General features: G+C 39.3%; 1 protein-coding gene and 1 non-coding gene across 8 annotated transcripts in view; both read left to right on the top strand.

The window, feature by feature from the left end:
- The window catches only part of NFATC3 (nuclear factor of activated T cells 3), a 136,310-nt gene that overhangs the window by 39,561 nt on the left and 70,540 nt on the right, over window positions 1–26,209 (top strand). For all 7 annotated transcript variants that reach the window (XR_003435457.1, XR_003435456.1, XR_003435458.1 and 4 more), the window contains exons 2-3: window positions 5,289–6,423; window positions 8,352–8,514. Coding sequence is in view for 4 of the 7 variants with exons in the window: in XM_027119503.1 (XP_026975304.1) it covers window positions 5,289–6,423; window positions 8,352–8,514 (1,298 nt within the window). In the remaining 3 variants the exon portion in view is untranslated. The remainder of the gene's footprint in view (window positions 1–5,288; window positions 6,424–8,351; window positions 8,515–26,209) is intronic.
- Window positions 22,554–22,625, top strand: TRNAA-UGC (transfer RNA alanine (anticodon UGC)). Its single transcript has one exon. It is a non-coding gene; the product is annotated as a tRNA-Ala (tRNA).

Here is a 26,209-nt window from a genome sequence, read left to right as displayed (position 1 = left end):
CCCTCTAGGTCATCGCAAAGCACCCAGCTGATCTCCCTGTGGCCTGCTTTCTTCTATATCTATCTCTATCTAAGCTCACTCCCTAGTCATCTCTTGTGGTCTTATGGCTTCAAATATTATCTATGCATTCATAAGACTCCCAAGTTTACATGGCCAGGCTGAGACTTTTTTTTTTTTTTAGGCCGTGCCATGCGGCATGCAGGATCTTAGCTCCCAGCCAGGGATCGAACCTGTGCCTCCTGCATTGGGAGTGTGGAGTTTTAACCACTGGACTGCCAGGGAAGTCCCCAGGCTGAGACTTTTTTTTTTTTTTTTTTGCGGTACGCGGGCCTCTTACTGTTGTGGCCTCTCCCGTTGCAGAGCACAGGCTCCGGATGCGCAGGCTCAGCGGCCATGGCTCACGGGCCCAGCTGCTCTGCGGCATGTGGGATCTTCCCGGACCGGGGCACGAACCCATGTCCCCTGCTTCAGCAGGCGGACTCTCAACCACTGCGCCACCAGGGAAGCCCAGGCTGAGATTTTTTAATGTAACTATGTACTTGATATCTCTATTTGGAAAGTTTATTGGAATCTCACATTTAATATGTACAAAGTGAAGTTTTTTTATTTCATATCTCTCAACTTTCTCATTTTCTCCTTCATTTCAGTAATTAGAAGTACTGTTCTTGTAATAGTTCAGGCCCAAAACCTTGGTGTCATCTTTGAGTCCCCTCTTTCTCCCATTTAATTCATCAACGAGTTCTGACAGCTCTACCATAATTAGAAAAAAACTCACTTCTTAATGTTTCCTCTACTTTTACAACCCACCACCTCCTGGGTCCTTATGCTCCATTATTTGGCACCTGGCTTATAACAAGTCTCTTACATGTATATCAGATTTTATATATATATATATATCAAATCATGACACTGCTTTGCTTACTACCCTCCAGTGGTTTCTCATCTCGTAATAAAAACCAGTCATTCTACTGGTTTATGAGGCCTTACTTGAGTAGCCAGTGGCCCTACCCCCCACCAAGCCCTTATCATTTTATCTCCTCACTCTATTCCCACTGGCCTTCTTGCTTTTTCTCATAAACTCCAAAAATACTCCGTTCTCAGGCCTTTTGCACTCACTATTTCCTATACCCACAATATTCTTCCCCTAGATCTCTGTATAGCTCATTCCTCATATCCTTTTGGTATCTCCTCAAACATTGGAGAAAGAGCCCTTTTCTGACCTATCTAAATTAACTTCCCCTTTTCCCTACTCCATTCTCCTTACTTTATTTTACTTTTCCTTATAGCAAATATCACCACCTGACATTTTACTAGAATATAAGTTCTAAGAGGATGGGGACTTTACTCATATGTAAAGCTTACTCATGTTTTCAATGTCTACAACATGCCTGCTATATAGTAGCTACTCAAAAAATATTTATTAAATGAATGATCACATTGCTTGTGGTTTTAGGGCAAAATACACATATATGGTTGAAAAGTGAATAGGACAAAGTTAGCACCTGCGAAATGGCAAAATGGGAATACAGAAAAAAACTGGTTAATGACTTTGTTGAACTGAAGAAATAACACCTACACTGGGGATGTTCTACCTTTGGACCTGGTGTTATTGTTGGATGAAAAATACTGCCCCTCCCCCTCAGCTACTTTGAGTTCAGTTTTCTGTTCCTTGCAGCCTACAAACATATTTCATACAGAACCATTTTAGTCCTAAATTACACTAAATTTTAAAATAACATCTTGGTTGAAGAAACTGTCTTATGTCCCTCCAATGTTGCAAATTAAAACAAGTCTTCTGAAACAAATGTCTCTATGTAGTAGGAGTGCTAAAAATGTGTGTGCCCTGTCATCTAGTAACTCTGCCCTTAATTTATCCTTGAAGACTACTTCAAAAGAAGATAAAAAGCTATAGGTATAGAGATGTTCAATGCTACATTATTTATAAGAGTAAAAAGTAGGAAATAACTATGATCATTGACTTGACATTTTATATGGCCTTGAAAATTGTTTAGAAACTTTATAAAGCCCAATATAATATGAAAAAATTGAAAGACCAAGTTGTATGTTAAATAGGCAAAACAAATCTAGACTGTTAGAAGTCAATATAGTGTTTACTTTTTTGGGAGAGGTAATAACTTGGAAGGGAGCCAAAGGGGGACTTCTGAGATGTTCTTTTTTTTTTTTGAAGTATAGTTGATTTACAGTGTTGTATTAGTTTCTGGTGTACAGCAAAGGGATTCAGATATGTATGTGTGTGTGTGTGTGTGTGTGTGTGTGTGTGTATATATATTCTTTTTCAGATTCTTTTCCATTATAGTTTATTACAGGATATTGACTATAACTTCCTGTGCCATACAGTAGGACCTTGTTGTTTATCTTTTTATATAGTAGTTTGTATCTGCTAATCCCAAACTCCTAATTTATCCCTCCTCCTGTGTTCTTTTTTTTAAAGGGAGCTATTACAGGGTGTGTATGTTTGTGACAGCTTACCCAAACTATATACTTACGATATGTGTACTTTTGTGTATGTACCTTATCCTTTAATAAAAGGTTTTTAAAAAACCCAAAACTGTTATGGTCACAACTGTATAAAATATATACCCATGTAGACCAGGACATACATGAAAATGTTAAATGTGAGGTGATAGCACTTGTTTACAATTTCTTTGATGATTTTCTTATAGTCAGATAAGAAACAAATTTTTTAACTTTTAAAAAATACTTTTAATTGTGAAAAATATACATATATGTTCATTATATATTTATTACAGCTTTATTGAGATATAATTTACATACCATACAATTCACCCATTTAGAGTTTATAGTTTAGTGGTTTTTAGTTTATTCACAGAATAGTGCAACCATTACCACAGTCACTGTTACAACATTTTCATCACCCCAGAAAGAAACCCAATACCCATTAGCAGTCACTCCCCATTTTCCCCCAGACCTCTTCATTTTGTTGTTTATTTTTTAAATAAATTTATTTATTTATGTATTTTTGGCTGTGTTGGGTCTTTGCTGCCCATGGGCTTTCTACTCTTCACTGTGGTGCATGGGCTTCTCATTGCGATGGCTTCTCTTGTTGCGGAGCACGGGCTCTAGGCGTGCGGGCTTCAGTAGTTGCAGTACGCAGGCTTGGTAGTTGTGGCTCACAGGCTTGGTTGCTCCATGGCATGTGGGATCTTCCCGGACCAGGGCTCGAACCTGTGTCCCCTGCACTGACAGACAGATTCTTAACCACTGTGCCACCAGTGAAGTCCTTGTTGTTTATTTTTAATAGCTTTTCCCTTCAGCTTTTTTTTCCTTTTTTTTCAATAAATTTATTCATTTGTTTTTATTTTTGGCTGTCTTGGGGTCTTCGTTGCTGCGCGTGGGCTTTCTCTAGTTGCAGCGAGCGGGAGCTACTCTTCGTTGCAGTACGCGGGCTTCTCATTGCGGTGGTTTCTCTTGTGGAGCACGGGCTCCAGGCAGGCGGGCTTCAGTAGTTGCGGCATGCGGGCTCAGTAGTTGTGGCTTGTGGGCTCTCTAGAGTGCAGGCTCAGTAGCTGTGGCGCACAGGCTTAGTTGCTCCGCGGCATGTGGGAATTTCCCGGACCAGGGCTTGAACCCGTGTCCCCTGCATTGGCAGGCGGATTCCACTGCGCCACCAGGGAAGCCCCCTTCAGCTTTTTATCTAAGTCACAGATGGGTTTTCTTCTTTGGAGTTCTGATTTCCTTCTTCTCTTGATTCAGTAAGTGGGTTGAGAGAGTGGAGTGAGTGGTATACTTAGAAAGGTGTTTCAATTTATTAGGAAATATTTCAGAATTAAAAAAAATAAGGTATGTATTGGGTTCTTGCTAAATATTAGTCATTGTGTTAGGTTGCTTGCCTTAAAATGGTCCCATGCATTTCGGGTAATACTCTACTCACAGCCTTCCAGTTTTATAGAAAAAAGTGCCTCAGAAAACTGAGGTTCAGGCAGGTTAAGTAACTTGTCCATGTTCACACAGTGGTGGGAAGGCAGAGCCAGGGTTTAAACCTAGGGGGTTTTGTTTTGTTGTTTTAATATATGTAAAAACTCTTTACTGAGTATGTTCACTAACCACAGAACATCTTAAAAGCTCCCAAATCTAGGACTTATGGAGGTAGTTAAATTGTAGGATGCTGGCTAATGATGACACCAAGAGTCTAAAGACATGTGTTTGTTATTTTCCACTGGTACTTATGTAATTAAATAATGTGATCTACTTGAGTACTTTTGAGAAGAGGCTACAGATTTGTGCTTCTCTTTGTTGTATCTATGAACAGTTTTGTCTTTGGTTTCCCAGTGATGATCTCTGGAAAAAGTGAAGGTGTTCAACCAACACCTTGTATGAGGGGTTAGTACTACTTCTGCCTCTGTGAAAATGGAAAATAATCGCTCCTCCCTAAAAATGAAGTTGCAAAAATACCCTTATTGCTGCAGGTGCTCTCAGTAGGTAATTTGGCAGGACTTGTTTAGTGTTAAATACTCTAGCAAGGGGTACATTTTAAAAGTTCTGCCTTTATGAGGATTACTTTAACAATTAATCAATAGTTAAAAGCCCTGTTGAGTTATTTTCTAGTTGAGGTGAAGGATCCAGTGGGGTCATGTGTCTTTTGTAACCTGGTTTGCCATGACCAAAGATATGAATTCTTGATGGTGTGACTGTGAATGGAAGAACTCTTTCTGTTCATCATAAACATTTCTTGAATTTTATTGCAAGGAAACTGAGGCCTTGGAGAGGTTAAAATATGTGACTAAGTTCACAACTAATGGCAGAGGTAGGCTAGTGTCTAGGTCTCCTGAATATCAGTCTGTAATACTTTGCATTAATAAACTAGTGTGTATAATTATAATTAAAAACCTTTCAAAGACTCTGCTTTATCCTTTACTCCATTTTAACCTGCAGACCCCAGAGGAGGCTGAATTTATATGATCATATCATTACATAATTCTGTATTTTTTAGAATTATGGATATGATTATTTCTTTTATAAAAGCATTTATTGTTTTCAGATTCTTATTTTAGAAAATACGGAAATGCAGAAAAAGAGAAAAAATTAAATATGTGATAATTATGTATATCTGCAGAAATAATCAGATGCATTAAAACACACACACACATACACCACTCTTCAGTGGAGCTAATGTACATTTTATGTCCCACTTTCTTCCTCTCAAGATTATTATTATTTACGTTCTCATCTAGTAATTTATACATCTAAGATTTCTAATTTCTTGTTTTGTTAATTTTTTTCTTTTTTGCTCCCCCCAACCCCCATAGATCTTGAGCCAGATGATTGTGCATCCATTTACATCTTTAATGTAGATCCACCTCCATCTACTTTAAACTCACCACTTTGCTTACCACATCATGGATTACCGTCTCACTCTTCTGTTTTGTCATCATCGTTTCAGCTCCAAGGTCACAAAAACTATGAAGGAACTTGTGAAATTCCTGAATCTAAATACAGCCCATTAGGTGGTCCCAAACCCTTTGAGTGCCCAAGTATTCAAATTACATCCATCTCTCCTAACTGTCATCAAGAAATTGATACTCATGAAGATGACCTACACATAAATGACCCAGAAAGGGAATATTTGGAAAGGCCTTCTAGAGATCATCTCTATCTTCCTCTTGAGCCATCCTACCGGGAGTCTTCCCTTAGTCCTAGTCCTGCCAGCAGCATCTCTTCTAGGAGCTGGTTCTCAGATGCGTCTTCTTGTGAATCTCTTTCACATATTTATGATGATGTGGATTCGGAGTTGAATGAAGCTGCTGCCCGATTTACTCTCGGATCCCCTCTGACTTCTCCTGGTGGCTCCCCAGGAGGCTGCCCTGGAGAAGAGTCCTGGAATCAACAGTATGGACTTGGACACTCCTTGTCACCTAGGCAATCTCCTTGCCACTCTCCTAGATCTAGTGTCACTGATGAGAATTGGCTGAGCCCCAGGCCAGCCTCAGGACCCTCATCAAGGCCTACTTCCCCTTGTGGGAAACGGCGGCACTCTAGTGCTGAGGTTTGTTATGCTGGGTCCCTTTCGCCTCATCACTCACCTGTTCCTTCTCCTGGTCACTCCCCCAGGGGAAGTGTAACAGAAGATACCTGGCTCAATGCTTCTGTCCAGGGTGGATCAGGCCTTGGCCCTGCACTTTTTCCATTTCAGTACTGTGTAGAGACTGATATTCCTCTGAAAACAAGGAAGACTTCTGAAGATCAAGCTACCGTACTACCAGGAAAATTAGAGCTCTGTTCAGATGACCAAGGGAATCTTTCACCATCCCGGGAAACTTCAATAGATGATGGCCTTGGATCTCAGTATCCTTTAAAGAAAGATTCATCTGGTGACCAATTTCTTTCAGTTCCTTCACCCTTTACCTGGAGCAAACCAAAGCCTGGTCACACCCCTATATTTCGGTGAGTTGATGGAAATAGATGATGGTCATTTTTCATGTTTATGTGTTATTGGTGGCATGTAACTACATTATCTATATAGAATTATTTGACCGTTTTTCTTCCTCCTTTTTTTTCCTTCAATTTCTTGCAGACAAAGTCCACATTTATTTTCCTTTTAGTCTTAAAAGTGTCTTTAGATAGGCTAAAGTTATAATTTTCAAAGTGTATAATGAATTGCAGATAATAGCAAATTAATTACATTTAAGAATCCCTAGAAGGAATTTTCTTATCCACAAAAGCTTCTTGTAAAAGATTGATTATAGTATAAATTAAATTACTAATAAAACCACTTGGGGGGCCTCCCTGGTGGCGCAGTGGTTGGGAGTCCGCCTGCCGATGCAGGGGACACGGGTTCGTGCCCCGGTCCGGGAGGATCCCACATGCCGCAGAGTGGCTGGCCCCATGAGCCATGGCCGCTGAGCCTGCGCGTCCGGAGCCTGTGCTCCGCCGCGGGAGAGGCCACAGCAGTGAGAGGCCCACGTACCGCAAAAAAAAAAAAAACCACTTGGGAATAGGCTTTTTATATTTTTAAGAACTCAATATACAAGTGAAATTTGCTTTTTATATTTGTAGCAAGTGGTTTTTCCCATAATTTTTTTTTTGTCTTTTTACTTCATAAGTTTGTGATTTTTTTGTTGTTGTAGAGGAATTTTTAAATTTTATATATTCAGGTTTGTCTTTTCCTTCACGGCTTTTGGATTTTATGTTATATTTGAAAGCCTACCCCACTCTAAAGTAACTACAAATAAAAAAATCTAACTCTCACGAGTTTCTAACAAAATTTTTATGTATAATTTTTATAATATATGTACATAACATGTAGTATTTGTATTTATAAATTTTATATATATATATATATATATATATATATATATATATAATTTTTTTTTTTTTTGAATTGTGAGTCCGGCTAAGGACTGGAGTGAAGACTATTGTAATGACTTTATTTTCTAAGTGGCTTATCAGTTACCACAATGCCATTTATAGAATCAATCTAGTCTATAATTGATTAGAAAAGACAACTTACCATGTATTAAATCCCCACATGGAGTTGGGTCTGTTTACTTTTTTTAAAAATGTTTTTTTGTTGGTATGAATGTTTATTTCTGGATCTAGATCTTTAGAAAAATATAATGTGGAATTATGGTATTGAAGATTCTTTTGAGCCCATCACTTTGCATCTGAAAATTATCTTAATCTTTTTAGGGGTTTGCTTGAACAAGTGCAGAAACTCGCTGAGAGTTGATGAAGTTGAGTTGTTGCTTCAGACTAATAAAAATTAATACCTTTGATCTTCAGAGTAGCTGGTAAAGCTAGGCTGAGGACATTCAAGGAAGTAATGAAATGATTTAGGAATTTACTGTAGGCATGATAGCATTTCAAAGGTAGAAGAGACCTTTAAAGTCCCATTTCACCAATCATTAAGAAGATATTACTTTCTAATACAAATCATTCTAGGTTTGGGTCCATTAATATTTGACCTGTGGACGTAGAAGTTGTTTCTTTTCTAATGCCATATTTTCAATGCTAATATATCTAAATGAACCTCTCCCCTTTAAGCTGTTTAAATTTTGATTGTTTTTGTAATTATATACACATATTTGAGAAAGTTACAGTTTATGAAATGTTAGAATTTATCCTTTTAAAAAATATATATACGAAACTAAAAAGTAGATAAAATTGATTTTATTCTTCAGGTTAAAGAATTATTTCTTAAACACCCACCATATCCAGTGTTATAACTTATTAAGTGATGTTTTCTTTTTTTATTTTATTTTTTGAATACTTTGCTTCAATGATCATGGGAAGAAATGTTGGTGCAAGTAATTTGAATCATTGCTTGACAATACTAGCGTGGTGAAATGCATCTTTGTGTGTTTTGTTTATAGCACATCTTCATTACCTCCACTAGACTGGCCTTTACCAACTCATTTTGGACAATATGAACTGAAAATAGAAGTGCAACCTAAAACTCATCATCGAGCCCATTATGAAACTGAAGGTAGCCGAGGAGCAGTGAAAGCATCTACTGGGGGACATCCTGTTGTGAAGGTATGAGATTTTGGGGATGTTTCTGCAGATACCATACATCTCTTAATGATATGGTCTATTCAGTCAGGTACTGCTGAGCCCGAAGAGAGAAAATTTTCAAACCTAGAAAGCTTACATTGAGGTTTTGTGTCCTTGTTGATAGCACTTCCGCATTGAGGTGTTTTTTTTTTTTTGCTAGGCTAAAAGATATTCTTCCTGGACTGACTCTCCAGCTGGTGAAACTCAGGGGAAAGATTATAATGGTCAAATAGTTGTTTTTCTGATCTAAAAAAAAATTGTGTTATGTTTATAAGTATAATACATGCTTGTTTAAAGTCCAAATAATACAGAAAAGTAGAAAGAATAAAGCAATAAAATACCTAAAATCTAACCCCCTCAGAAATAAGCAGTTGTTAACATTTGATTAACATTCCAGATAATTCTCTGTGTGTATGTTTAGTGGAAGACTAGATGGATGACTAGAAAAATGCATGGACTTTTTTTAAGGATAGGATTATGTTGAACATCTTTGTAATTAATTTTTATTTGAATTTATTAGAAAATAAAACTAAAGTGAAATTATTATAATTATATAATATTCGAGTGTATAAAATATAATATGTAAGTTTTGACTCATAAGAATTGAATATTGGGCTTCCCTGGTGGCGCAGTGGTTGAGAGTCTGCCTGCCAATGCAGGGGACACGGGTTCGAGCCCTGGTCTGGGAAGATCCCACATGCTGCGGAGCAACTAGGCCCGTGAGCCACAACTACTGAGCCTGCGCGTCTGGAGCCTGTGCTCCGCAACAAGAGAGGCCGCGATAGTGAGAGGCCCGCGCACCGCGATGAAGAGTGGCCCCCGCTCGCCGCAACTAGAGAAAGCCCTCGCACAGAAACGAAGACCCAACACAACCAAAAATAAATAAATAAATAAAATTATTTTTTTTTAAAAAGAATTGAATATTAACCTTAATTTTACTTGAATGAAACATTTAAAAAATGAAACAGAAATAAAACTATATGGGGGCTTCCCTGGTGGCTCAGTGGTTGAGAGTCCGCCTGCCGATGCAGGGGACACAGGTTCGTGCCCCGGTCCGGGAAGATCCCACATGCCGTGGAGCGGCTAGGCCCGTGAGCCATGGCCGCTGAGCCTGTGCGTCCGGAGCCTGTGCTCAGCAACAGGAGAGGCCACAACAGTGAGAGGCCTACGTACACTACCCTCTACCTCCTGAATTTTGATGTTTATATTATTCTTCCTTACAGATCTATAGACATCTCCCTGCCTCATGTCCCACCACTCCTGTTATTTAGCTTAGTCCTATATGTGTTGATAGTTGGATTCAGTGATTACTACTAATTCTTTTTTTATTTATTTTTTTATTTTTTTATTTTTTTGCGGTACGTGGGCCTCTCACTGTTGTGGCCTCTCCCGTTGCGGAGCGCAGGCTCCGGACACGCAGGCTCAGCGGCCATGGCCCACGGGCCCAGCCGCTCCGCAGCATGTGGGATCCTCCCGGACCGGGGCACGAACCCGTGTCCCCTGCATCGGCAGGCGGACTCTCAACCACTGCGCCACCAGGAAGCCCACTACTAATTATTTTTTATTTTTTCTTTTTCAAGTGTTTTTGTTTGTTTAAGGAGGGCTTTGGATTCTATATTCCTTGCATTCTTTCATGATTGAGAATGTTTATTTGTTGCCTTTATATACTCAAACATCAGAATGGCTATGTATAATAATCTTTTTTTTTTTTTTTGCGGTACGCGGGCCTCTCACTGTTGTGGCCTCTCCTGTTGCGGAGCACAGACTCCGGACGCGCAGGCCCAGCAGCCATGGCCCATGGGCCCAGCCGCTCCACGGCATGTGGGATCCTCCCGGACCGGGGCACGAACCCGTGTCCCCTGCATCGGCAGGCGGACTCTCAACCACTGCGCCACCAGGGAAGCCTGGGTTTTCTCTTCTCTAGTTGTGACGCTCAGGCTGCAGGGCGCTTCGGCTCTGTAGTTGTAGTGCGCGGGTTCCAGAGCTCGTGGGCCCTGTAGTTTGCTGCACATGGGCTGTAGTTGAGGCGCGCGAGCTCAGTAGTTGTGGTACGCGGGCTTAGTTGCCCCACGACATGTGGAATCTTAGTTCCCTGACCAGGGATCGAACCAGGGTACCCTGCATTGTAAGGTGGATTCTTTACCCCTGGACCACCAGGGAAGCCTGCCGCCCCCCCCACCTTTGTTTATAAATGGCTGCACCGAGCAGCTTGTGAGGTCTTAGTTCCCGGACCAGGGATTGAACCCAGGCTCTGGCAGTGAAAGTGCAGAGTCCTAACCACTGGGACTGCCAGGGAATTCCCCATTTCTTGTATCTTTGCCTTTTGAAAGAAGTTATTTACAAGTGCTTAAATGAACAAAATCTTTTGGGAGTGCAAGTGATTTGTTTCCACAGTATTCCTTTAATTAAAAACTGATTCCCTGCCAAAAAAAATCGCGGCTGGGACGGGGGAATTCCCTGGCAGTCTGGTGGTTAGGACTTGGGTCCTTCCACTGCCAGGGCTCCCTGCTTAAAGGGAGACTAACACTTTGAATATTATCAGTGTTTTATATTCTCCTTGTGAGTGACTTATTTTTTTTTTCTAACTTGTTTCTTTAGAAATTATGTCATTCATTATACTTGAAATTACTTAACCAGAGTATGTCTGGAGGTTGATGTTTCTTTTTCAGTCTTCCCCACTACCTATGATGCTCCCTTTCAAATTGAGATTCTTCCTTCCTGCAAGAAAAATTTTCTACATTACGTATCTATATATTTCCTGTTCTATATGTTTTGTCTTTACTTCAGAGGCTCCAGTTACTATTCACATGTTGACGTCTTTGTCAGTCCTCCATATCTATGTTCTTTTCTCGGGATACTTTAATGTATTTTTTTTTTTTTTAGTAAACCTATTTATTTATTTATCTATCTATCTATCTATTTATTTATTTATTTATGGCTGCATTGGGTCTTCGTTGCTGCCCGTGGGCTTTCTCTAGTTGCGGCACGTGGGGGATGCTCTTCGTTGCGGTGCACAGGCTTCTTATTGCGGTGGCTTCTCTTGTGGAGCACGGGCTCTATGCATGCGGGCTTCTGTAGTTGTGGCTTGCGGGCTCTAGAACACAGGCTCAGTAGTTGTGGCCCACGGGCTTAGTTGCTCCGCGGCATGTGGAATCTTCCCAGACCAGGGCTCGAACCCGTGTCCCCTGCATTGACAGGCGGATTCTTTTTTTGTTTTTTGCGGTACGTGGGCCTTTCACTGTTGTGGCCTCTCCCGTTGCGAGCACAGACTCCGGATGCGCAGGATCAGTGGCCATGGCTCACGGGCCCAGCCGCTCTGCGGCATGTGGGATCTTCCCAGACCGGGGCACGAACCCGTGTCCCCTGCATCGGCAGGCGGACTCTCAACCACTGCGCCACCAGGGAAGCCCGGCAGGTGGATTCTTAACCACTGCGCCACCAGGGAAGCCCCCTGCGACTGTGTTTTGTGTTTTGAATTTTAAATTGGTTCCTTGGCTCCACTTACCACTCATTGGATATTTTATCATTATATTTAGTCTCATGATTTATTGAATTTATATTCTTGAATCTTTTAGTGTGGAGCATTCACCAGCAGTCAATTTCTGTGTTCTGTTTCCTGTGTGTGTGTGTTGAGGGGAGGTTTTGTTTTCATTTTTATTGTATTTTCAACTGTCTTTTGCATAATTTCCTACTTTTTTCCTTAAATAAAAACAAAAACACTCCCATTTACCATTGCAACAAAAAGAATAAAATATCTAGGAATAAACCTACCTAAGGAGACAAAAGATCTGTATGCAGAAAATTATAAGACACTGATGAAAGAAATTAAAGATGATACAAATAGATGGAGAGATATACCATGTTCTTGGATTGGAAGAATCAACATTGTGAAAATGACTCTACTACCGAAAGCAATCTATAGATTCAATGCAATCCCTATCAAACTACCACTGGCATTTTTCACAGAACTAGAACAAAAAATTTTGCAATTTGTATGGAAACACAAAAGACCCCGAATAGCCAAAGCAATCTTGAGAACGAAAGAAGGAACTGGAGGAATCAGGCTCCCAGACTTCAGACTATACTACAAAGCTACAGTTATCAAAACGGTATGGTACTGGCACAAAAACAGAAAGATAGATCAATGGAACAGGATAGAAAGCCCAGAGATAAACCCACGCACATATGGTCACCTTATCTTTGACAAAGGAGGCAGAAATGTACCGTGGAGAAAGGACAGCCTATTCAATAAGTGGTGCTGGGAAAACTGGACAGCTACATGTAAAAGTATGAAGTTAGATCACTCCCTAACACCATACACAAAAATAAGCTCAAAATGGATTAAAGACCTAAATGTAAGGCCAGAAACTATCAAACTCTTAGAGGAAAACATAGGCAGAACACTCTATGACATAAATCACAGCAAGATTCTTTCTGACCCACCTCCTAGAGTAATGGAAATAAAAACAAGAGTAAACAAATGGGAGCTAATGAAACTTAAAAGCTTTTGCGCAGCAAAGGAAACCATAAAGAAGACCAAAAGACAACCCTCAGAATGGGAGAAAGTATTTGCAAATGAAGCAACTGACAAAGGATTGATCTCCAAAATTTATAAGCAGCTCATGCAGCTTAATAACAAAAAAACAAACAACCCAATCCAAAAATGGGCAGAAGACCTAAATAGACATTTCTCCAAAGAATATATACAGAGTGCCAACAAACACATGAAAGAATGCTCAACATCACTAATCATGAGAGAAATGCAAATCAAAACTACAATGAGATATCATCTCACACCAGTCAGAATGGCTATCATCAAAAAATCTAGAAACAATAAATGCTGGAGAGGGTGTGGAGAAAAGGGAACCGTCTTACACTGTTGGTGGGAATGTAAATTGATACAGCCACTGTGGAGAACAGTATGGAGGTTCCTTAAAAAGCTACAAATAGAACTACCATATGACCCAGCAATCCCACTACTGGGCATATACCCTGAGAAAACCATAATTCAAAAAGAGTCATGTACCAAAATGTTCATTGCAGCTCTATTTACAATAGCCCAGAGATGGAAACAACCTAAGTGTCCATCATCGGATGAATGGATAAAGAAGATGTGGCACATATATACAATGGAATATTACTCAGCCATAAAAAGAGACGAAATTGAGCTATTTGTAATGAGGTGGATAGACCTAGAGTCTGTCATACAGAGTGAAGTAAGTCAGAAAGAGAGAGACAAATACCGTATGCTAACACATATATATGGAATTTAAAAAAAAAAATGTCATGAAAAACCTAGGGGTGAAACAGGAATAAAGACACAGACTTACTAGAGAATGGACTTGAGGCTATGGGGAGGGGGAAGTGTAAACGGTGACAAAGCGATAAAGAGGCATGGACATATATACACTACCAAACGTAAGGTAGATAGCTAGTGGGAAGCAGCCGCATAGCACAGGGAGATCAGCTCAGGTGCTTTGTGACCGCCTGGAGGGGTGGGATAGGGAGGGTGGGAGGGAGGGAGTCGCAAGCGGGAAGAGATATGGGAATATATGTATATATATAACTGATTCATTTTGTTGTGAAGCTGAAACTAACGTACCATTGTAAAGCAATTATACTCCAATAAAGATGTTAAAAAAAAAAAAAAAAACAAACCATGTATATTATGGTTGCCTAATTGCCTTGTCTTTTCCTCCCATTTTGTTTGAGAGCTTTGGTCTATAGCCTGAGGCGATTGGGGTAAAGAGGTAGAGAATTAGTTTAGGATAGGCCTTGTTGGGTTTGGCTCAAGAAAGTGAACAATATCATGTATGTGGCCGACTCCCTGTATGTTAGTATGTATCATATTTTCATGATCTTTGCTTGTTCCTCTTGTACAACACAGAGTTCTGGAAGATGAAAGCACTTCTGACCTTTTTTGCCTCTGCCAAAGGCTCTGGAGCAGAATGCAGGATCTTTTCTTCGTGAGGCAGAGTTTTTCCTTGACTTGCCTCAGAGTTGCCTACTTAGAACTTTGATCTACTTTGCTACAAATTAGTTAGCATTCTCTACTATTTTATTTTCCCACTTTATTACTTTTATTCCATTAATTTACTCTTTAATTTTATTTGCTCACTTTTCCTATTACCGTTCCTGGTGAGTGAAGGTATGGATTGGTTAGCAGCTCTGCCATACTGCATCAGAGTCTTCTGTTTCACAGTCCTCACCACCCCCTTGCCCTTTTGAAGTTTATAGCTCAAAGTTGTTCTTTATTTGGTTATTACTGGTAGATTTTTGGCTGTTTCCTACCCCCCACACATATACATTTTGTTAATTTTGTTAGGTATTAGGGGAAGAAGATTGTGATACTACTTCATTTCATTGTCTTTATCCAGAAGTTCTTTTTCTTTTTCTAATATCAAGAGGAAAATAAGCATTATATGATGAGAGCAGGTCATGCCAAATTGAAAAAGAAACATTCCTGATTGTACATACTCTACCACACTTGCAGAGCTGTATGCTTTGTATGGAACACTCTATTTGTGCATGCCCACTTCTGAGACCACATTTTTTCCACCAGCAGAGGTGGCCCCTCTCCAGGAACTAAGAAGAATATTTGTAAGATTTCTACACTATTCTGAGAATTTTTTTTAAATTTAATTTTATTTTTTTTAAACAGCAGGTCCTTGTTAGTCATCAGTTTTATACACATCAGTGTATACATGTCAATCCCAATCGCCCAATTCATTCACCACCACCACCACCACCCCACCACCACTTCCCCCCTTGGTGTCCATACGTTTGTTCTCTACATCTGTGTCTCAATTTCTGCCCTGCAAACTGGTTCATCTGTACCATTTTTCTAGGTTCCACATATATGCGTTAATATACAATATTTGTTTTTCTCATTCTGACTTACTTCACTCTGTATGAGAGTCTCTAGATCCATCCACGTCTCAACAAATGACCCAATTTCGTTCCTTTTTATGGCTGAGTAATATTCCATTGTATATATGTACCACATCTGCTTTATCCATTCGTCTGTTGATGGGCATTTAGGTTGCTTCCATGTCCTAGCTATTGTAAATAGTGTTGCAATGAACATTGGGGTGCATGCGTCTTTTTGAATTACGGTTTTCTCTGGGTATATGCCCAGTAGTGGGATTGCTGGGTCATATGGTAATTCTATTTTTAGTTTTTTAAGGAACCTCCATACTCTTCTCCATAGTGGCTGTATCAATTTACATTTCCACCGACAGTGCAAGAGGGTTCCCTTTTCTCCACACCCTCTCCAGCATTTGTTGTTTGTAGATTTTCTGATGATGCCCATTCTAACTGGTGTGAGGTGATACCTCATTGTAGTTTTGATTTGCATTTCTCTAATAATTAGTGATGTTGAGCAGCATTTCATGTGCTTCTTGGCCATCTGTATGTCTTCTTTTGAGAAATGTCTATTTAGGTCTTCTGCCCATTTTTGGATTGGGTTGTTTGTTTTTTTAATATTGAGCTGCATGAGCTATTTATATATTTTGGAAATTAATTCTTTGTCCGTTGATTCATTTTCAAATATTTTCTCCCATTCTGAGGGTTGTCTTGTTTATGGTTTCCTTTGCTGTGCAAAAGCTTTGAAGTTTCATTAGGTCCCATTTGCTTATTTTTGTTTTTATTTCCATTACTCTAAGAGGTGGATCAAAAAAGACCTTGCTGTGATTTATATCAAAGAGTGTTGTTCCTGTGTTTTCCTCTAAGAGTTTTATAGTGTCCGGTCTTACATTTAGGTCTCAAATCCATATTGAGTTTATTTTTTGTGTGTGATGTTAGGCAGTGTTCTAATTTCATTCTTTTACATGTAGCTGTCCAGTTTTCCCAGCACCACTTATTGAAGAGACTGTCTTTTCTCTATTGTATATCCTTGCCTCCTTTGTCATAGATTAGTTGACCATAGGTGCGTGGGTTTATCTCTGGGCTTTCTATCTTGTTCCATTGATCTGTGTTTCTGGTTTTTTTTTTTGTTTTTTTTTGCTGTACGTGGGCCTCTCACTGTTGTGGCCTCTCCCGTTGCAGAGCACAGGCTCCGGACGCGCAGGCTCGGCGGCCATGGCTCACGGGCCCAGCCGCTCTGCGGCATGTGGGATCTTCCCGTACCGGGGCACGAACCTGTGTCCCCTGCATCGGCAGGCGGACTCTCAACCACTGCGCCACCAGGGAAGCCCTGTGTTTCTGTTTTTGTGCCAGCACCCTATTGTCTTCATTACTGTAGCTTTGTAATATAGTCTGAAGTCAGGGAGTCTTATTCCTCCCACTCTGTCTTTTTCCATCAAGACTGCTTTGTCTATTCGGGGTCTTTGTGTTTCCATACAAATTTTAAGATTTTTTGTTCTAGTTCCGTAAAAAATGCCATTGGTAATTTGATAGGGATTGCATTGAATCTGTAGATTGCTTTGGGTAGTATAGTCATTTTCACAATATTGATTCTTCCAATCCAAGAATATGGTATATCTCTCCATCTGTTGGTATCATCTTTAATTTCTTTCATCAGTTTCTTATAGTTTTCTGCATACAGGTCTTTTGTCTCCCTAGGTAGGTTTATTCCTAGGTATTTTATTCTTTTTGTTGCAGTGGTAAATGGGAGTGTTTCCTTAATTTCTCTTTCAAATTTTTCATCATTAGTGTATAGGAATGCAAGAGATTTCTGTGCATTAATTTTGTATCCTGCAACTTTACCGAATTCATTGATTAGCTCTAGTAGTTTTCTGGTAGCATCTTTAGGATTCTGTATGTATAGTATCATGTCATCTGCAAACAGTGACAGTTTTACTTCTTCTTTTCCAATCTGTATTCCTTTTATTTCTTTTTCTTCTCTGATTGCCGTGGCTAGAACTTCCAAAACTGTGCTGAATAATAGTGCTGAGAGTGGACATCCTTGTCTTGTTCCTGATCTTAGAGGAAGTGCTTTCAGTTTTTCACCATTGAGAATGATGTTTGCTGTGGGTTTGTCATATATGACCTTTATTATGTTGAGGTAGGTTCCCTCTTTGCCTGCTTTCTGGAGAGTTTTTATCATAAATGGGTGTTGAATTTTGTCAAAAGCTTTTTTCTGCATCTATTGAGATGATCATATGGTTTTTATTCTTCAGTTTGTTAATATGGTGTATCGCATTGATTGATTTACGTATATCGAAGAATCCTTGCATGCCTGGGATAAATCCCACTTGATCATGGTGTATGATCCTTTTAATGTGTTGTTGGATTCTGTTTGCTAGTATTTTGTTGAGGATTTTTGCATCTATATTCATCAGTGATACTGGTCTGTAATTTTCTTTTTTTGTAGTATCTTTGTCTGGTTTTGATAGCAGGGTGATGGTGGCCTCATAGAATGAGTTTGGGAGTGTTCCTTCCTCTGCAATTCTTTGGAAGAGTTTGAGAAGGATGAGTGTTAGCTCTTCTCTAAATGTTTGATAGAATTCACCTGTGAGTCCATCTGGTCCTGGACTTTTGTTTGTTGGAAGATTTTTCATCACAGTTTCAATTTCATTACTTGTGATTGGTCTGTTCATATTTTCTATTTCTTCCTAGTTCAGTCTTGGAAGGTTATACCTTTCTAAATATTTGTCTATTTCTTCCAGGTTGTCCATTTTATTGGCATAGAGTTGCTTGTAGTAGTCTCTTAGGATGCTTTGTATTTCTGCAGTGTCTGTTGTAACTTCTCCTTTTTCTTATCTAATTTTATTGATTTGAGTCCTCTCCCTCTTTTTCTTGATGAGTCTGGCTAATGGTTTATCAATTTTGTTTATCTTCTCAAAGAACCAGCTTTTCGTTTTATTGATCTTTGCTCTTGTTTTCTTTGTTTCTATTTCATTTATTTCTGCTCTGATCTTTATGATTTCTTTCCTTGTGCTAACTTTGGGTTTTGTTTGTTCTTCTTTCTCCAGTTCCTGTAGGTGTAAGGTTAGATTGTTTATTTGAGATTTTTCTTGTTTCTTGAGGTAGGTTTGTATAGCTATAAACTTCCCTCTTAGAACTGCTTTTGCTGCATCCCATAGGTTTTGGATCATCGTGTTTTCATTGTCATTTGTCTCTAGGTATTTTTTGATTTCCTCTTGATTTCTTCAGTGATCTCTTGGTTATTTAGTAACGTATTGTTTAGCCTCCATGTGTTTGTGTTTTTTTACGTTTTTTTCCCTGTAATTCATTTCTAATCTCATAGCGTTGTGGTCAGAAAAGATGCTTGATATGATTTCAATTTTCTTAAATTTACTGAGGCTTGATTTGTGACCCAAGATGTGATCTATCCTGGAGAATGTTCTGTGCACACTTGAGAAGAAAGTGTAATCTGCTGTTTTTGGATGGAATGTCCTATAAGTATCAATGAAATCTATGTGGTCTATTGTGTCATTTAAAGCTTCTGTTTCTTTATTTATTTTCATTTTGTATGATCTGTCCATTGGTGTAAGTGAGGTGTTAAAGTCTGCCACTATTATTGTGGTACTGTCGATTTCCTCTTTTATAGCTTTTAGCAGGTGCCTTATGTATTGAGGTGGTCCTGTGTTGAGTGCATTATATTTATAATTGTTATATCTTCTTGGATTGATCCCTTCATCATTATGTAGTGTCCTTCGTTGTCTCTTGTAACATTCTTTATTTTAAAGTCTGTTTTATCTGATATGAGTATTGCTACTCCGGCTTTCTTTTGATTTCCATTTGCATGGAATATCTTTTTCCATCCCCTCACTTTCAGTCTGAATGTGTCCCTAGGTCTGAAGTGGGTCTCTTGTAGACAGCATATAGATGGGTCTTGTTTTTGTATCCATTCAGCAAGCCTGTGTCTTTTGGTTGGAGCATTTAATCCATTCACGTTGAAGGTAATTATCGATATGTATGTTCCTATGACTATTTCCTTAATTGTTTTGGGTTTGTTTTTGTAGGTCCTTTTCTTCTCTTGTGTTTCCCACTTAGAGAAGTTCCTTCACCATTAGTTGTAGAGCTGTTTTGGTGGTGCTGAATTCTGTTATCTTTTGCTTGTCTGTAAAGCTTTTGATTTCTCCATCAAATCTGAATGAGATCCTTGCCGGGTAGAGTAATCTTGGTTGTAGGTTCTTCCCTTTCATCACTTTAAGTATATCATGCCATTCCCTTCTGGCTTGTAGAGTTTCTGCTGAGAAATCAGCTGTCAACCTTATGGGAGTTTCCTTATATGTTATTTGTCATTTTTCCCTTGCTGCTTTCAATAATTTTTCTTTGTCTTTAATTTTTGCCAAATTGATTACTATGTGTCTCGGCGTGTTTCTCCTTGGGTTTATCCTGTATGAGACCCTCTGTGCTTCCTGAACTTGGTTGGCTATTTCCTTTCCCATGTTAGGGAAGTTTTTGACTATAATCTCTTCAGATATTTTCTCTGGTCCTTTCTCTTTCTGTCCTCCTTCTGGGACCCCTGTAATGCAACTGTTGCGTTTAATGTTGTCCCAGAGGTCTCTTAGGCTGTCTTCATTTTTTTTCATTCTTTTCTTTATTCTGTTCCACAGTAATGAATTCCACCATTCCGTCTTCCAGGTCACTTATCCATTCTTCTGCCTCAGTTATTCTGCTATTGATTCCTTCTAGTGTAGTTTTCATTTCAGTTATTGTATTGTTCATCTCTGTTTGTTTGTTCTTTAATTCTTCTAGGTCTTTGTTAAACATTTCTTGCATCTTCTCAATCTTTGCCTCCATTCTTTTTCCGAGGTCCTGGATCATCTTCACTATCATTATTCTGAAATCTTTTTCTGGAAGGTTGCCTATCTCTACTTCATTTAGTTGTTTTTCTGGGGTTTTATCTTGTTCCGTCATCTGGTACATAGCCCTCTGCCTTTTCATCTTGTCTATCTTTCTGTGAATGTGGTTTTTGTTCCACAGGCTGCAGGATTGTAGTTCTTCTTGCTTCTGCTGTCTGCCCTCTGGTGGATGAGGCTATCTAAGCGGCTTGTGTAAGTTTCCTGATGGTAGGGACTGGATGTTCTGAGAATTTTTTAATATTCAGAAAGAGAAAGAGGATGACACCAATTGCCATTCCAGACCAATCTGACCATTACACATAAGAGTGGTGTGCTTGGTTCTCAAGCCTGGGAAAAATGCCTTGATTTTTTTCTGTATGTGCAGACTTTTAAAAAATGTTTTACTGCTGTATGGGAATGCATCATTAAAGTACACAAATATTAACATGTATAGCTCAATGAATTTTTCATACACACACAGACACACGCACACACATACTCACACACACGTAAAACTACAGGTTAAGGTATAGAATGTTTTAAGCACCCCAGAAGACTCCCTTGTGCCCTTCCTAGTTTATATCTTCCAACCAAAGGTAACTGTGCTTCTGACCATTTATTATCATTGATTAGTTTTTTTATTCATGAGTTGCTAATAAATGGACTCATACGAAGTGTTCTGTTTTCTGTCTAGCTTCATTTAACACATGAGCGTGAAATTCATCCAGTTTGGGTTTTTTTGTAGTTTGAAAAAAATTGCTATATAATATTCCATCATATGAATTTACTACAATTTCTTTATCTGTCGTTCTGTTCATTGACACTTGGTTTGTATCCAGTTTTCAAATATCACGAGTAAAGCTGCTGTATGCTTTTTTTTACACATATCTTTTGATGGACGAAGGATTCACATGTTTTTGGTATATGTTTATATGTCTCAGAGTGGAATTGCTGGTTTTTCAAAGGAGCTGTACCAGTTTTTACTCCTGACCAGCCATATATGAAAGTTCCAGTTACTCTACATCCTCACCAATAATACCAGCACTTGGTTCTTGTCTTTTAATTTTAACCATTCTGACAGGGATGTGGAGGTATCACACTGGTTTTAAATTGTTGTTTCTTTCTTTCTTTTTTTTTAAATTGTTGTTTCTTGATAACCAGTGATGTTGAACATCTTTTCATATGTTTATCAGACATTTGGCTGTCCTTTTTGTGAAGTCTCTGTTCACATCTCTTGACCAATTTTTAAATTGTCTCTTTTTCTTACTGATTTGTAGGAGTTTTTAATATTTGGATATAAGTCCTTTGTCAGATATGTGTATGGCAAATGACATTTCTTTTCCTAGTCTGTTGCTTGCTTTTTCACTTTCTTAATTGTGTCTTTTGATAAATGGAAGTTTTTAATTTTAATGAAGTCCAAATTATCAGTCTTGTTTTCCATGGAAAGTGCTTTCATACCTTTTCAAGAATCTTTGCTTGCTCCAAGGTTATGAAGATAGTTTCCTGTGTTTTATTCTGGAAGCTTTATTACTTTACCTTTTACATATAGGTCTGTGATCTATCTCAAATTAATTTTTGTATATGAATTAAAGGTAAAGATTAAGATACATTTTGTTTTCTTATGGATAGAAGTTGATCCAGTACCATTATTGAAAAGCCCATCATTTTTCTACTCTACGACATTGGTGCCTTTGTCATAAATCAGGTGACCAGCCATATATCTGTGGCTCTCTTCCCTAACTCTTCATTCTGTGCCATTGGACTATTTGTTCTGTCTTAGTACCATTACTACATTGCATTAATTACAATTTCTTTATAATAAATCTTGATATTTGATAGTGTGGGTCTTTTTTAGGATTGTATTGGTTATTCTAGGTCCTTTGCATTTCTGTATGAATTTTAGAGTCAGCTTGTCAATCTCTACCCACCACACCCCCAAAATTAAAAAAAAAAAAACAAACCTGCTGGGATTTTGATTAAGATTACCCAATGGTTAGTACTTAGCGCTTTCACTGCAGAGGGCCTGGGTTCAGTCCCTGGTCAAGGAACTAAGATCCCACGAGCCTCACGGCGGTGGCCCCCCCAAAAAAAAAAAAGATTACCTAAGAGTTTTATAGTTAAAATCATACATTTAGGTCTTTTCTCCATTTGAGTTAATTTTTGTATATGGTGTTAGGTAAGGGTCCAGCTTTATTCTTTTGCATGTAGTTATCCAGTTTTCTCAGCATCATTTGTTGAAAAGACTCTCCTGTCCTCATTGAATAGTCTTAACATTGTTGTTAAATATCATCCCTGGCAGTCCAGTGGTTAGGACTTGGCACTTGCACTGCCAGGGCCCAGGTTCAATCCCTGATCAGGGAACTAAGATCCCTGTGTGGTACAGTCAAAAAGAAAAGAAAACAAAACAAAAACCTTTGACCATATGTGCAAGCGTTTATTTCTAGGCTCTCTATTCTGTCCCATTGGTCTCTGTGTCTGTCTTTGTACTAGTTCCACAGTGTTTTGATTGCGGTAGCTTTGTAGTAAGCTTTGAAATTTAAAAGCGTGGGTCTTCAGTTTTGTTCTTTGTTTTTGAAGATTGTCTTGACTATTCAGCGTCCCTTGAGATTCCATATGACTTTTAGGATGGATTTTTCTGTTCTGCAAAAAATGTCTTTGAGATTTTTATGCAGACTGCATTGAATCTGTAGATTGCTTTAGGTAGTATTGACATGTTAACAATAATAAATCTTCCAATAAATGAACATGGGATGTTTTTCCATTTATTCATGTCTTCTTTAATTTTTTTCAGCAATGTTGTATAGTTTTCATTGTGTAAAACTTTAACCTCTTTGATTGAGTTAATTCCTAGGTATTTTATTCTTCTTGATGCTATTGTAAATGGAATTGTTTTCATAATTTTCTTTTCAGGTTGTTCACTGTTTGTGTATAGAAATGCAACTGATTTTCATGTGTTGACTTTGTGTCCTGCTACTTTGTTGAATTCATTTATTATCTCTAGCAGTTTTTGTTTTTGTTCTGGTAGAATCATTAGGGTTTCCTTTGTTTTTTAAATTAATTAATTAATTAATTTTTAGCTGTGTTGGGTCTTCGTTGCTGTGCACGGGCTTTCTCTAGTTGTGGTGAGCGGGGGCTACTCTTCGTCGTGGTGCGCGGGCTTCTCATTGTTGTGGCTTTCTCTTGTTGTGGAGCATGGGCTCTGGTGCACAGACTTCAGTAGTTGTGGCACGTGGGCTCAGTAGTTGTGGCTTGGGGGCTCTAGAGCTCAGGCTCAGTAGTTGTGGTGCACGGGCTTAGTTGCTCCACAGCATGTGGGATCTTCCCGGGCCAGGGCTCGAACCTGTGTCCCTTACATTGGTAGGCAGATTTTTAACCACTGTGCTACCAGGGAAGCCCAGGGTTTTCGATATATAAGATTATATCATCTAAGAACAGATAATTTTGCTTCTTCCTTTCCAATTTAGATACCTTTTATTTCTTTTTCTTGCCTAATTGCTCTGGCTAGAACTTCCAGTACTGTGTTGAAAAGAAGTGATGAAAGCAAGCATCATTACTTGTTCCTGATCATAGAGGAAAAACTTTGTCTTTTACCTTTGAGTATGATGTTTACTGTGGGGCTTCCTTCCTCCCTCCCTCCCCCCCCCCTCCCTCCCTCCCTCCCTCCCTTCCTCCCTTCCTCCTTTCCTCCCTCCCTCCCTCCTTCACCAGGTCTTAGTTGTGGCACGTGGGGTCTTCATTGCTGCATGTTTTTAGTTGTGGCATGTGGACTTCTTAGTTGTGCATGTGAACTCTTAGTTGCGGCATGCATGTGGGATCTAATTCCTCGACCAGAGATTGAACCCGAGCCCCCTGCATTGGGAGCATGGAGTCTTACCCACTGGACCACCAGGGAAGTCCCAAATGGGTTTTTCATATATGGCTTTTATTATTTTGAGATATTTTCCTTGTATTCCTACCTTATTGAGCGTTTTTATCATGAAAGGGTATTGAATTTTGCCGAATGCCTTTTCTGAACCAGTTGAGATAATCATGTGATTTTTTTTTTCCCTTCATTCTGTTAATGTGGTTTATTACATTGATTGATATTCATGTGTTGAACCATTCTTGCATTCTGGGAATAAATCCCACTTGGTCATGGTGTATAATTCTTCAAATATGCTGCAGAATTTGGTTTGCCAGTACTTTGTTGAGGATTTTTCATCAGTGCTCATAAGGGATATTGGTCTGTAGTTTTCTTGTATTGTCTTCGTCTGGCTTTGGTATCAGGGTAATGCTGACTCCATGGAATGAGTTAGGAAGTGTTCCCTCCTCTTCAATTTATTTGAATGTTTGAAGAAGATCGGTATTAGTTCTTATTTAAATGTTCGGTTGAATTCACTGGGTCCAGGGCTTTGCTTTGTCAGGAAATTTTTTTTTTTTTTTGGCTGTATTGGGTCTTCGTTTCTGCGTGCAGGCTTTCTTTAGTTGCAGCGAGTGGGGGCTACTCTTTGGTGTGGTGCGTGGGCTTCTCATTGTGGTGGCTTCCCTTGTTGCGGAGCACAGGCTCTAGGCACCAGGGCTCAGTAGTTGTGGCACACAGGCTTAGTTGCTCCGAAGCATGTGGGATCCTCCCGGACCAGGGCTCAAACCCATGTCCCCGTATTGGCAGGCGTATTCTTAACCACTGTGCCACGACGGAAGCCCCTATGAGGAGATTTCTAATTACCGGTTCCATCTTCTTACTAGTTAAAGGAATATTCAGATTGTCTGTTTCTTTGTGGTTTAGTTTTAAGGGTTTGTGTTTCTAGGAATTTGTCCACTTCATGTAGGTTATCCAGTTTGCTGGTATACAGTTGTTCATAGTACTCTCTTATAATCCTTTCTTTAAAATAATTAATTAATTTTATTTTTTTGGCTGCGTTGGGTCTTCGTTGTGCATGGGCTTTCTCTAGCTGCAGTGAGCGTGGGCTTCTCATTGCAGTGGCTTCTCTTGTTTCAGAGCACGGGCTCTAGGTGCATGGGCTTCAGTAGTTGGGCTTGCGGGCTCTAGAGCTCAGGCTTAGTAGTTGTGGTGCACAGACTTAATTGCTCTGCGGCACATGGGATCCTCCCAGACCAGGGCTGGAACCTGTGTCCCCTGCATTGGCAGGCAGATTCTTAACCACTGCGCCACCAGGGAAGCCCTAATCCTTTTTATTTCTGTAGAATTGATAGTGTTGTTTCTAATTTTAGTAATTCAATTATTTTCTCCTTTTTTCTTAGTCTGTTGAGCTAAAAGTTTGTCAATTTTGATCTTTTTAAAGAACCAACTTTTGGTTTCATTGATTTTTCTCTATTTTTCTGTTTCCTGTTTCATTTACCTCTGCTCTAATCTTTATTACTTTCTTCTGCTGGCTTTAGGTTTAGTTTGTTCTTTTTCTAGTTCCTTAAGTTGTAAAGTTTTGTTCACAACTAGAAATCAGATTCTCCCCCTTCCACAGGGCTTGCTCTTTTTTGTTTTTGTCTTTTTGATTGTCGTAAGCTGGGTTTTTTTGTTGTTGTTGTTGTTGTTTTTTGCCAGGGATCAGCCTGAGGTATAAACTTAAGGTCTTCTCTGGTCTTTTTTGAGCCTTTCCCTGGGCATGGGTGATTATTTTCTAATTTTCCCCAGATATTCAGTTGTTTTTTAAATATCCTAGTCTTTAATGTGTGGCTTTTAGAAGGGGAAGAAGAAAAATGAGGTGCGGGTGTCACTACTTTAAATCCCCTGGGGGACTTGCCTTGTGGCGCAGTGGTTAAGAATCCACCTGCCAGTGCAGGGGACACGGGTTCAATCCCTGGTCTGGGGTGATCCCACATGCTGCGGAGCAACTAAGCCCATGTGCCACAACTCCTGAAGCCCATGTGCCTAGAGCCCATGCTCCACAACAAGAGAAGCCACTGCAATGAGAAACCCACGCACCACAACAAAGAGTAGCCCCTGCTCA

The sequence above is a fragment of the Aethalodelphis obliquidens genome, unplaced genomic scaffold, assembly GCF_003676395.1.
Source record: "Aethalodelphis obliquidens isolate GAN/ISIS:26980383/991018 unplaced genomic scaffold, ASM367639v1 scaffold20, whole genome shotgun sequence".
Classification (NCBI taxonomy): Eukaryota; Metazoa; Chordata; class Mammalia; order Artiodactyla; family Delphinidae; genus Aethalodelphis; species Aethalodelphis obliquidens.
The sequence above is the reverse complement of the archived record's forward strand: the minus strand, read 5'-3'. Positions and strand labels throughout refer to the sequence as shown.